The following is a 13,376-nucleotide window of genomic DNA, read 5'->3' as shown; positions in this document are numbered from 1 at the left end:
TGTGCTCTGCACAAGAAAAAGCTCTTATCCCCAGCTGCAGCAATAAAATCTGGCATGATTCACAAAATTGCCTTCCCAAATTTTGTTGATTTATAAACAAATAAAAACAACCTCTTTCTCCAAAGCACAGCATTTGGAGTCAGATAGATATTTTATGAAATAAACAAACAGCTTTAAGTAAAACTATTTTCATCTCAAACCAATAGGAAACCTGCATTTAAATGAATCTACCACAAAATTCATAAAATGCCTCACCAGTAGAGTTTGGATTCAATTTTCCACAAGAACACAATACATTTGCAAGTCCCCAGTGGCAAACCTTTCCTCAAGAAGTAAATTAAAGTTTTTCTCCTCTGAAAACTGGTTTATAAAAGTTAATAACCTTTTGTTTCAGTGAAGGTTGAACATTGATTAAGAGATACTTTTAAGTTTCACTCTTATAGACATTCTTACCAGTGCAGAACAGAGAGAAAACTGTTTAAGGCAGAGTTACTACCAATAAAACCAATGGTACCAACCAGGGGCATAACAGCAGTTTCAGATATGAATGTACTGTAATTGGTAGACATAGTCACTGGAACAATCTGAAACTAATGGTTTTGCTTCTGACAATGATGAATGTTTTTCTATAAAGCTCAAAATGGGAAATTATTTATTTCATTACCACAGGTTCAACTGAAAACCAAACCAACAGATCTATTTCTATCTTTTCTAGTAACCAGGGAAAATCTGAGAGCAATGATTCTCAGAAAAGTCTTGAAGAATTGAAAAACATACATTTTTGTGCAAGACTAGAGAACAGGTTTTAATCTTTTTTTGGTAGGTTTGGGTTTACTGAGGGCTGAAGAGGATGGAATAATGATCCTGCAGAACAGGGGAGACTTCAAGCTTGCTATCCATTACTGCTCCACTTAGCAAATACACCCGAAAGCCAATTGCAAAGGAACCTGTACAGCTGTGCATTATTCACAGCCACTCCTGTGCCAGGCAGGCTCCAGTGATGAGCAAAAGCATGAGAAAAGACGACAACTTCAGCAAAGACTTCTATCAGTTTAGAGGTCCTATTTTTTCACAGAATCATAGTATGACTGAGCTTAAAGAGACTTCAGGAGGTCATCTAAGTTCACTTCACACCCAGCAACTAGTTTTCCAGGGCCACGTGCAGACAGCTTTTGTATATCACCAAGGGTGAAGACTCCACAGTCTCTCTGGGCCACCCGGGCTCAGTCATCCTCACAGTAAAGAAGTGTTCAGAGGGAACCTCCAGTGTTTCAGTTTGTGCCCATCACTTCTAGTCCTTTCATTAGGCACCACTGAAAAAAATCATAGAATCCTTAAGATTGGAAAAGACCTTTAAGATCATCAAGTCTAACTCTCAACCTAGCATCACCACCATGACCTTTTCTTTGCACCCTCCCTTCAAGAATTTACACACTGATAAGATTCCCCTGAGTCTGTTCTCCAAGCTAAACAGTCCCAGCTCACTCAGTCTTCCCTCATATCTTGTATGTTACAGTCCCTTAATTGTCCTTACGGCCTTTCATTGGGCATCTCCGGTACGTCCATGTCTCTCTTGTACTGAGAAGTCCAGAACTGGACACAGCGTTTCAGGGGTAGCCTCACCAGCACAAAATAAGTTATCACCTCCTTTCACCTGCTGGCAATACTTTGTCTAATGCAGCCAAAGATACCATTTGCCTTCATTGCAGTATGGGCGGGTTTCTGGCTCATATTCAACATGATGTTCACCAAGACTCCCTGGTCCTTTTCTGCAAAGCTCTATGGCCCCCAGCATGTACTGGTTTCCACTGGCAGTATCATTTGTGCTCAAATGGAAAAACAATATGGGATAGAAGTCAGGGGGCTGGACAGGCTTTGTCAGTCTCTCCACAAGATCCTGGATTTTGGCTCCTACCAGGCAGCAAACCTCTCTAGATTGTTGGTCAGGTCTACAGAGGGATGCCTCTGTCTCTCACAGCAGAGACTCCCCCATTGCAATGTCTCTCGATTTCTTCCTGGTAGCCTTGCATGGTTTACAGTTAGGTGAACCAGCTCCTTTGCTAGTAGGCACATCTGGCTTCACTTAGATTATGAGACAGTCAACATATTTTGCAGTTGGAAGTTCTTAGGAGGGGTAGGAGCCTTTGTCTTGGTACAAGAAATAATCAACTTCCATCCTTCCACTTCTGCAGAAGTTTTGCCTACATAGGTAGTGGGGGGTAGACAGTGCCTACTTGTCCATTGCAGGTGGGGACTTATGGTCTTCAAGCTGTTTTGTCTCAGAGAAGACCATATCTCTTTCCATTCCATTTTCTGTGATGCTGCACAGTCTGCACACTTCCTCCTTTATCTCCTTCACTTGCCAGCACAACTCCTCCAAGACAGCACAGCTCCTGCGGGACAGAGGGCTATCTCTCCTGGCCTCAGGGAGGGGTCCCTGACACCTCCTGCAGTCTGGAACTTGGAGGGTGCAACCCACCCCCACCACCCTCCCCCCCAGCAAGCCAGTCTGTGTGGAAGCCTCTGCCCTAGGAGGGACAGCTGTTCCTACATCTGCTGGGGAAGCTGCCCTATTACCATCATGCCTGAATGCAGCACAGTTTCAACTGAGCCCCCCCTTATTTTGCTCCTTCTTCATGCCCTGCTGCACAAACTGGTGGGTCTGTTGGCTGCACTCAGGGTAGGTCCATCCTGACCACCACTTAAAGGGTGATTGACCCTTCCTAATCTCAAGGAGCTGTGTCAAAGGCTGCAGGTGTCCTGGATCTGGGGTAGCTGCCAGGAACAGCCAAGGATTACATCAAGGGATGCTTCTGCCTAGAGACTGAAGGGCTTGCGACATGCAAAGTCCCCAGGAGAAAAAAATGGGGTGAAATAGGTATATGAAGCTGTTTAAGGGGAAACAAAGCAAATGGTTCTACAAGGAAAAGCAGGGGCATTGGGCTAAAGGTGAATACCTGGATTCATGTCACATGAAGTTCAACTCACAGTGCATGAGTCTGAGAAGGCACTAAAGGCAGCTAGGATCTACAGTTATACTCTACAGACCTGTGTCTTTCTTGAGCTTTCTAAGGGCTAGAGAGATATGTGGCTAACAAAATCCTTTGCTATATCTTACATTACTGTTTTCTCATCCATTGAAGGGTATGACTTGGAAGTGAGGGCACCCCTGGTATCAGGCACATGTGGTAGATGTAATTTCATCCTCAAAGCAGAACTGGGGCAACCTCACCACTTGGCCTGGCCTATAAGCAAGATCTTGTTTGGATATTGATGCTGTTCACATATACTATTCTGTTATGCTCATAGTCTTCTACGATTGCAAGGATACAATCCCAAGATATGACCTCTTCAGCTGATCAGTAACTGACATAACTTCAATTATACTTACGAGAACATTGCCATCAGCTTCCATGAATGGCTTCAAAGCTTAATGGAAAAGCTGTAAAAAGAGAAAGTTTTGTGTACTTAAACTCTGTATTATATTTTCATATAACATAAATCCTGGTAGTAGAGTAAAAAAAAAAAAAAAGTTTTAATACATTTTGTTCTGCCAAATCTATCCTCCAACTCCTCTCACCCCTTCAAAAAAACCCCACTTTTCCAAAGATAATGCTATGTTATGTGAACTGATTTTACTGATTTAGAAGTCAACAAATGGTAAGTAACACTAACTCAAAGCTATCCAGTCTCTTCTATGAAATAAATATAATAAAATTCATGGGTGTGCTTGGAGGGAGTGCTTTTTGCCTGGTTACAATGGGTTTTAGAGTTGAGTGTGGTTGGGTTTTTGGGGGGGAAATGCAGAGAGAATAAATAATATTGGGAATTAATTACTTTTGTTTATTTTCGGTTTTAATCTTAAAGAAATCTATAGGATTTTGATTTCTGCTTTGGTTGAGTAATTCCCAGTGTTTTCTGGAAATGTAAATTAGGGACCCTTCTGGTTCTCCTGCATGGGATGAGACATCATACTGGACTACCTATAATGGATTGCAATTTTCCTTCCTGGAGACCAAAATCTGTGCAGTCCAACAGTAGCCACTAGAGTTTATTTTCCAAAGACATATCCAGTTAGTAGTTACCTATTTAAGTGACAGATCAGGTGATTTCATTTTGCTAATACAAGCACTAGTCAACTCCCTGCATGATTTTCCTTTGGTTGGTAGAATGGACAAATGATGATTTGGTGCAGTGTACAAGTTGAAGGAACACCTACCAGTGTTTTAATGCCAGCAAAGTTCCTATAAAACTCACCCATCTGCATGTGAAAGAATCATTGAGGGAAATGGGAGAGGATACAAGACTCTGCTGAAGCAAGCAAGAAAGGATTTCCAGAAATAGAGCCACACTTCAGAAGAATTTCTAACAAGAACTTTTTCCTTTTACTACAACTAGTTATTTATGTGCCACTCCTCATACATAATATTTGTTTTAGTTGGAAAATAAAATCTTCCTACATAAAATAAAAAACCACCTACTGGCTTCCAGCAATTTCAAACCAAAAATAGAAAGGCAAACAAAGACATATTTTTCTGGCTCCCCATCATTTCTGTTCAAAAATAGAAAGAAGCACTCTCTATAAGTGGCTCAAGTTGAAGTAATATCATGATGAGGAGAGATGTTACGGCCAATAATTTCAAGGATGTTTAGAAATCATACCTAGTATAAACAAGCAGAGGAAACACCTTTCGTTATACAAGCACATTAACACTGAGCCTCGAACACAGAGCCAGAAAGCAAGGGAATAACAGATCATATTATTGTAATTACTGAGACCTGTGGCCTTTTTCCTGTCATTTCTTCATTTCATGTGTGCTTTGGGTTTGAGGAGGAACTGTACAGCTTTGAGTCAGAAACAGTACCAGGAACAAGAGGAGAAGCACTAGTTAACTGGTAAGGAAGCATTTCCGGCTGCATGCTTAGCGCCAAAGGAGATGAAATAGTTTTCAGCAAACCCTTCTCAGTGACTTTAACTCAAATTTTTGTTTAGTTTCCAGAAACTGGATAAGCAGTCTTTGAGCCAGAATTTAGTTTTCAAAGGAAGCATTGACTTCTGTCTCATTATAGTTAAGAATATAATTTATTATTCCCTGTGTAATGAAAGATATTTTAAAAAATCACATGCTCAATACAGAAATAATTCTCAAACATTTAACCTGAATTCATTTCTCCTAAGTAAACCCAACCTGAGTGAGATTAGTTACACTGTGTAATGGCCTTAGGATTTTTATATTCACTCAAGTATATTCAACTGTTGCAAAACTAACATTTTGGAAGAGCATAACCTGTTTATCTCTGCACTACAATAAAACAAATCATTCCTTTCAAGTTCATGCAGGTGCACAGTGGAAAAGCCATCAATCCTTTCTAAACAATCGGGTAAATTAGGAGGAGGAGCTGGATAAATGTGGCCACTCAAATAGAGCTAGTTGATACCCACCTTACTGGATCACAAATCTGTAGGGGCTGTCTCTGTGAACCATAGTCCCCCATCCCAACAATCTCGTCACACAGGCTGCAGTTGGCATCCCCTGATGAGCAGTGCCTCTCACTTTCCCTCTGAGCAGTGGCAGGTGGTCACATGGTGGCAGCCCAGAAGCATGCTCAGGGCTGGCAGTTTTGCCAACAAAGGTTTCCCACCCCACAAAAGCTACACGTGAGCTCAAGAGCTTTGCAAGACAGTGAGAGTTTGGTAAGAGACAACACTTGGCTTCGTACCATCAGGAGGATGTCCTGTTTCCTAACAGGAATAGCTGCAACAGGAGAAGACTTGGTCCAGATCACCACGTTTCACAGAACCCACGGTGCTGTATTACAGACTGGAGATACACGTATAAATCCTTGTCCTGACTCAGGTGGACACTGAAATTGAAGTGGGGTATCACTCCAAAGGTGGGTGTGAGATTCTAGCTCTCTTCATAAACCTCTCCATTTGCAATAAGAAAAATTCTAGGAACAGAAGGAAAGGAAAACCCTCCAGCCTACAGATTAAGGCACCCACATGGAAAACGTGCAACAGGATTGCAGTCTGCTGTAATGAATGTTCAATTTGCTAAAACTGAGAAGTGGAGTAAACCAAAGAGAGAAAATAAAACAAGGCACAGTAAAACCTCTCCCACTTCAAAGGACTTCATAAACAATAAACCAAACTTGAACTTCCCACTTTCTGCAAGACAAAACACAATGGAGGTACTGGATAAAAGCAAAGGGGATGGATTTATATTATCAGCTTGTAAACCATACATTCCTTTGGCTTTTCTCAGAGGTGCCCAATACAATTCATTTAATTTCAGTCTAAATTGAATACATTATGTCAAATGTTATTTCAGCTAAAAGATTTCTAAATAATTTTTGAGGGCTTTTTTATATTAAGAACTGAATAAATATCAGTGTGCATAGCATTATTAGTCTCACTTCTCTCCTGCAATTTCATGAGTAGTAGTAAACAAGTAGGTACATGAGTAATGGCTGACACAACAAATGTGGAAACACAGCAAGTGTCTTACCAGAAATATCTTGCAATCATAGTCAAATTGACTACATCATCTCTTTGGAAATAGATAGAAACATCTCTGTAAAGATCAAAGGTAATTTGAAAGGGTGGAAAAAAAAGAGGAGGTAAAAAAAAAAAAAAAAAAACAAAACCACGCTGAGGTTCCAATGACTCTAGTTGCAAAAATCAATCTTACTTCATTAGTAATATTCCTCTTGGGGAAGTCAAAATCCACAAGGCCTGATTCTGTCTCTTACCAATTACAAGCTACAGCAAGTACATCAATCTGCAATGATAGCAGTATAACTCTGCCAGACATGCCTTCCAGGCATCCCACAGATGACATCCAGAGTGGACATATACCTTCCGGCTTCTGATCAAAATATTTGAGACATGCAACATGACTCAAACTATTTGTGTTGCTGAAGCACCTTAATTGCACGTAGCTAAGCTCCTAGTCTGATGGCATTGACACAGACTACTCAAAAAGAAAATTTCTGCTTTACCAAGCTCCAAGCCAAGGCTGCAGACAACCTGGAAAATAAGTTTTAAGCCTTCTGTTTACATTTCTCACATTGATCACCAGCTTTAACCTCTATGCTTTTTTCTATTTATTTGGCTGCCTGCAACAATCTGCACTTCAATGGGCAATGAATTGACAGGCGATATGAAACTAGTGACAGTGTTACAGAAGTTTCCCCAAAAAAATCAATTATTACTTAATCACATACCTCACCAGACATTAGGAATTTTGCTGCCCCAATTTATAGCAGTGCTCGAAGCACTGTCCTGTGGCAAGGAGACACCCTTACATAATAGTCCTAAATGATCACATCACCTCCAACTGGTGTTCTTGCAACAATGCAGGAGGAAAATAATCACAGTGATTGCATGCTCATAATCGTCTCTTGGCTTATTAGAGATCAATTTAATCTGACAGAACCTTACCATTAACCACTAATTAGTCAGATCTAGTCAATTACTTAACCGGTTAATCAGCTATCTAAATCAACTCTCTAACTTGTACGAGGAGTTTCTTGATCTGCAGATTTTCTCTCTCTTACTGTTTCGCCAGGGAAGATGGATATTAAGCTTTGTGCTTTGCCTTGGGGCAGTGACAGACAGACATTGAGGCACTTTTGACAAAAGTTCACAGACTATCCAATCCTGGATAGCGTCCCATCCACCCTGGTCCACATGACTCCATGTTTCCAAATTGCCGATGAAACTACAGATTCAACATTAGCATCAGAAAGAGCAAATCCATTACAGGTTAGTCATAAGACATATTTGTCAAAGTATAGCTTCAGCTTTGGCCATAATGAATAAATTTAAGCTTGTTGAACAAACGTTATACTTTGAAAAGACAAAAGGGTTCTTTTCACAGGCTTAAGAGCAAGAAACTGCATTTTTCATATCTAATGCATTATATTTTAGAATACCTTTGGTTATAACCTTATTTTCAAATGCATTTCCTCACCTGCAAGCAATTCAAAAAGACAATTTCTAACTCGGTTTGGGAGAAGGCCAGGAAAAACTGGAACAAAGTTCACTGCTCCTGTGTTGGAGACAGAAAGGTTCTGAAGACATCACTCTGCTTGGATCACAGCCAGGACATGTCAGTCCAGCTGGGAAGCCCAAGAACAGCAGGTTATACACACTGACAGCTCTGAGCAAGCAGTTGTAGGAGTCAAAGCTCACTGCCTTCAGGAGGAGAGGGGCTGGAAAGAATGAAGAGGTTCAACATGTGCTCCAGACACCTCAGTGGCCTCATAGACCAAAATGAGAAATCAAAATGGCACGTTTAACAAAGTCTGTCTGGCCCAAACTCCTTGAAGTGTTAAACTGTTTCCTACTGTTGCTATGTTTCAAGGCTAAGGAAGAGTTTGCAGAAATACTGAGTGCAACACTGCAATTCTTACTGTCTTCTAATTGTCTCTTTTTTTTTTCTTCTTTTTTTTTTTCCTGTGGCAGGGAACAAAATTTAAGTTTGCTGCAGAAATGGATGAAAAGCTAATGCAGTTAAGGGGAAAGTAAACACTTCAGGACTGGAGAAGCACATCCCTGGTGCTCTGCTCTCTTCCAAAAAATGCACAGCTTTCTGCTATCCCAGAAGATGAAACACAGAAAGGAGGCAGGGAAAAAAAGCACAGAGCCTATAGCCCCTTCTGAGTCAACCATCTAAGGGGTTTCTGGAAGCAAATCCCTTGCAAAAAGACACAGATGAGGGGAGAAGGACCATCATTTCCTTCTCTGTTTTTTCAGAATAGTATTTCAGCAAAGACAGTTTTGAGAGAATACTGCAAGGCCCAGCACATAAAGAAATAACAAGGGCATGCTTAGCCCCAGCACAAAGGTAGAGAACTGCTCCACTACTTGCAAACGTGGATTTTTGCAGTGACAGAAATCTGGGATATACTCAACGGACAGCAGTTCTTTCTGACAAATATTTGCTGTCATGGCATTGCTGAAAGTTTATGCATCCAACGGAAATTAAAAATTGAAAAAAACGTGAGTTTGGAGGACAAGGTTCAGAGAAAAAAAAGAAAGAGAAAAGGTACTGTTATCAAAATGAATCAGATTTCCTAAAATAAGACTAATAAAAAAAAATTCTGCCAGAGAGAGCTGACATGGGTACACTGCCTGGCACACCCCAGATTTCAGCTCCTCCCTGTGCCATTTCAAGAATACACTGACTTCAGGGTCCTTTGGCCAGCACAACACAATGGCATTTTCCTTTTGGAGAATTTTTACTTTTGCCCACCCAATAGTCATTGGGATGAAAACCATCCTGGGAGGCAGGACTCCTCAAGGTGGGGGATGGCCTTGCAGCACTGCCTCACAGCACTGCCAGGCTGCCCCAGGAGGGGATCAGTCCCCACCCACACATCTTGTGAGTGGTTATAATTTGATCTAAGGCAGTGAAGCCAAGGCTAGAGCAGAAACTCTAGCTCTTCCTGTGTTTACAGGTGTTCTCCAGGGCACTGTGGATGGTGGTTTCTCCTCTGTCCCAAAAATCCGGTTACCTGAGCAATATTTCCTGAACTGCCACCCTGACGAGTGATGTAACAAGGAAATCCAGTCCCATTACAACTGACACAACTGCACCGTAATAGATCTGGATAAGAGGGGCATGCTTTAGGCTCCTGCATTTGAGAACAAAAGGCCGGCAAAAATTGTTTCTGTTTGCACTCTCTGAAGCTTAGAGCTGGATCTTCTTTCTCCCAATCAGGCAATGTTCATTTTACCAACAGCACTATACAAAAGGCCAGCATTCATGCTTCCAGGGAAGCATCAAGAAAACAAGTTTTAAAAAATAAAGCAAAATCATTGTGCTGATGATTATGAGGATGCAATAGGAAAGAAATAGCTGGGGTATTTGCTGCTTCTTCCATCAAAGGCTTCCCCTCCACATCCACAAAGTTCTCAAGAAACTGAAGTTTTCAGAGTCCTGTTTGGTTCCTCATTAAAAGATCAGGAACACTGAAGAGTTTGTATTCTTCCCACCCATTACAGCACACAAAATGCATGCACTCAAACATCACCTCTGCAAGAGAGCAACCTCAGTGGGGAGAGGTATAGCAATGACGAACTGCCCTGGCAGGTTTCACCAGAGGAAGGTGGAACTGCTTCTGCATTACAGAGCAGTCTGGTCAGCCATACAGATTTGCATGGGTTCTTCTTTTCCTCATGGCTGAAAGGCATTTCCCCAGGAACAAGAGAATGAAGAAAACTGGACTGCTGACATCATAACTTCTCCAGAGAAATTTAGCCAGTGCCCATTCCTCAGTTCAACATCCAGGTCCACATGATCTTACAGAACACGGAATTTCTCCACGGTCCCAGGACAGACAGGCCAGCAAGCTGGACAGGTGACTGAGACCCCAGTGCTGTTCTCGTATGTCTGAGTTAGAGCAGATATGGACTTGTGAGAGGCAAACAAAAAAAAAAAAATCACAACTAGAATGAAAGTCAAAGATATGATGAAAAGGTGTTATTAGAAGTACATTGCCCTGGAATCCAGTATAATTATCAGTGGCTTGCTTGCTTCTAGACTATTTCAGTAGTAGATATGGTTTCCTTTTAAACATACTAATTCTCATTTTAAATTTCTACCTGCCATATTTACTTTGACTTATGTTTGCAATATGCAAGAGAAGAAAGCCTGCTTCACCACACAAAAAGAGCATAGTAAAAAATACCTGTTAAATGATAGTCCCTCACCTGTGAGAAAAGGGGGTCCTGTACAAGGTGGGAAGCATAACAAGCTTGTTGGCCCTGAGAGCTGCAGTAAAACTTAAAAAAACCCCTATGACTGGTTGCAAATGATTGCTGCAGTACTTACTTGCAGCCTTCAATGCCTCTAGGCATTCAAGATTTACTATAATTCTTGCTTCTTAAACTGTATAACTTTTGCCAGAACATCTGCACAAAGAAATAAATCATTAAAGATGACTATTTGCTATTCCTGCAAATGCAGATCTGACTACACCAGACACTTGTTTCTTGAATCTTATAGAAATTAACACTTTTCTGTACTTCTTTTTCTGTGGTGTTGCCTTCACTGTAGTAAAATATGAAATGAAAGTAATGAGCCTTTTCTGAACAGAGAAATCAATATAGCAAAGCTATTTACAAAGCTATTTACATAGAACTAAAATCTGAACTTGTTCTTTCACAGGAACAATTCCTAGATTTTCCCAGAAGATCTAGATTTTGGTTTTTTTATGTCATAAGCTGTATTTCACCAAACTTTTCCCTTAAATTCCACCCTATTATGGTTCTCACAACACTACACAAAGTTAATCTCTATCTGTCTCTCATTTTTCCTCCAAGGAGAGACTTCCTCTATTCTATTTTTTTTTCTAAAATGTTTCCAGCTGCTTATTTCCTTTTATATTTAGGTAAGTGTATTCCAATGTAGAGCATCTCCATTTTTTAAAGTAATTGTTACATGCATATCTTTCCAGTTTTATATAAGAAAAGCTAATAGTCAAAATAAAGTTTAGTAATCAATACAAATTAAATTTAGTATTATCACCTATTTATTGGCAATGTATACCTCGTAGTAACTGCAGCCTCAACAGTTACTTTCACTTTTATGATCCTCTTTAAGTCAATTTTTTTAACTTGTTACTTCAGTTTTCCCTCTCACGCCATCTGCCATTTTGGCAACAGAACCCTCATGGCAGTAAAAATAATTAATGAGAGGTAAATGCTTGGAGAAAATCAGCCCCACACTTGGTATTTCCCATTGCAGCAGAGCTCTAATTTATACCAGTTAAAGAGTCTGAGGCTAGCAGAAGGATTTGAAATGCCTGTAATTTTAATTGTAAGTTTAAATCAACTCACTTGAAGACACAACTTTCCAGACATTTTCTGACACAGGAAGAAATGCTGTATTTGTCTTCCTAGCTGATCTCTCAGGCTTTACTCAAATAAGTGCCAAAATGCATCCTGTTTCTCTTGTTCTCATGCATTCTGACCAGATATTATAAATTAACACATCTCTTTTTAAGAATTCTCAAGCACAACAAGGTTATAATACTCCTATCTTGTTAATTTCTTAGAAAAGATTGGAAAGATTGAGAGAGCACTGCCAACTTTGGATACAACTCCTCTAGGCACATCACTGGCAGAACGCAACAGAATTTCCACGTCATGCGGGGTGGTGATGCCTTTTAGACATGCAGGCATGACCAAAAACATCTCAGTGACCACACAGAGGTCCAAGGGGAACATCTGAATATAGAGGTCATACTCAATACCAGTAAGAATTTTGCTTTTCTGGGCAAGAGCTACTACTGTCCACCTTCTTTTTTTTTTTTTTTTTTTCAGTGATGAATGAAAAACTTGAGGTAAGTCTTTGAACAACATAAGCATCATGGTGAAATGACTTTAACATGTCAATATGACAATCTTACATCCCATCACCTACTGTGAGATTTATTGCACTAAGTTGTTAACACTATAACCGTGACCACAGACTTCTCATCTTCAGGTTATCATTAGTTCTACTTTGTACTTATCTTCCACAGATAATCTCAGAGAAACCAATTTTTTCATCAAAAAAATTGCTCTCCACAGAGTTTATAATAGAGTACATAACAAAATTTGGTAGAAACTATGAAGTTTTCAAGTCTTGTTTTCTTACCATGAAAGAAAACAAAGGACCTTTTTTTAATATGAAGATATAAATTAAGTGTCTAACAGCTAAATTATTATTTAGACAAAAATATTTTTCCTGTTGTATTTCTTTACAATATTAATTCCTTCCTTGCATTAATATTTATTTTTGCTGAAACTTATAGCCCAACATAGGGTGACAAAAACATGAAATGGAATCAAGTCACAAAATCATGTGGCTTGACAGAAAGTTTAATATCATGGCATGACATAAAGTTTAATATGTCTTGATTTAAAATATTTATTTTTAAAATTATATTACAGTCCTTAAATTTCAATTTTATAACTTAAATTCAATTAAGCAATAATACGAAATTCACCCAAATTCATAAGGCTGGCACAAGAAACCCACTTCTCATGAAGTAGACAGACTTCTGACAATCAATCTATGATTTCTTGAGATCAGTGAGGAAGGAAAAAATCCAAGCTATTCCAAACCACTCAGAATACTCACTCTCAATATACTTGTGTTGTTGCTTTTTATTAAATGTCTGCCAATCCAGAGTTTAAGCCTCAATTCTTAGCAGAAAAGAAGTGAGCTGACCACAGTAATAGGATAAAAGTATGCTGAAATATTGAATTCAAGGTAGCCAAGGCTGAAACTCCACAGAGCTTTATAAGTCAGGCCAGAAGGTTGAGCAGCTGTTCAAATTAGATGTCAATCAAGTTTTCAGCACATTTCATAATGTGTTGC

At 39.8% G+C, this 13,376-nt stretch overlaps 1 protein-coding gene across 2 annotated transcripts in view; it reads right to left on the bottom strand.

The window, feature by feature from the left end:
* The window catches only part of IPCEF1 (interaction protein for cytohesin exchange factors 1), a 74,985-nt gene that overhangs the window by 40,122 nt on the left and 21,487 nt on the right, over nt 1-13,376 (bottom strand). For both annotated transcript variants that reach the window (XM_027887458.1, XM_027887459.1), the window contains exon 2: nt 3,392-3,442. In XM_027887458.1, coding sequence (XP_027743259.1) covers nt 3,392-3,415 — 24 coding nt within the window. In that variant the 5' untranslated portion in view covers nt 3,416-3,442. The remainder of the gene's footprint in view (nt 1-3,391; nt 3,443-13,376) is intronic.

This window comes from Empidonax traillii, unplaced genomic scaffold (genome assembly GCF_003031625.1).
Source record: "Empidonax traillii isolate 1590-97213 ecotype Southwest subspecies unplaced genomic scaffold, ASM303162v1 scaffold211:size764888, whole genome shotgun sequence".
NCBI classification, from domain to species: Eukaryota; Metazoa; Chordata; class Aves; order Passeriformes; family Tyrannidae; genus Empidonax; species Empidonax traillii.
The sequence above is the reverse complement of the archived record's forward strand: the minus strand, read 5'-3'. Positions and strand labels throughout refer to the sequence as shown.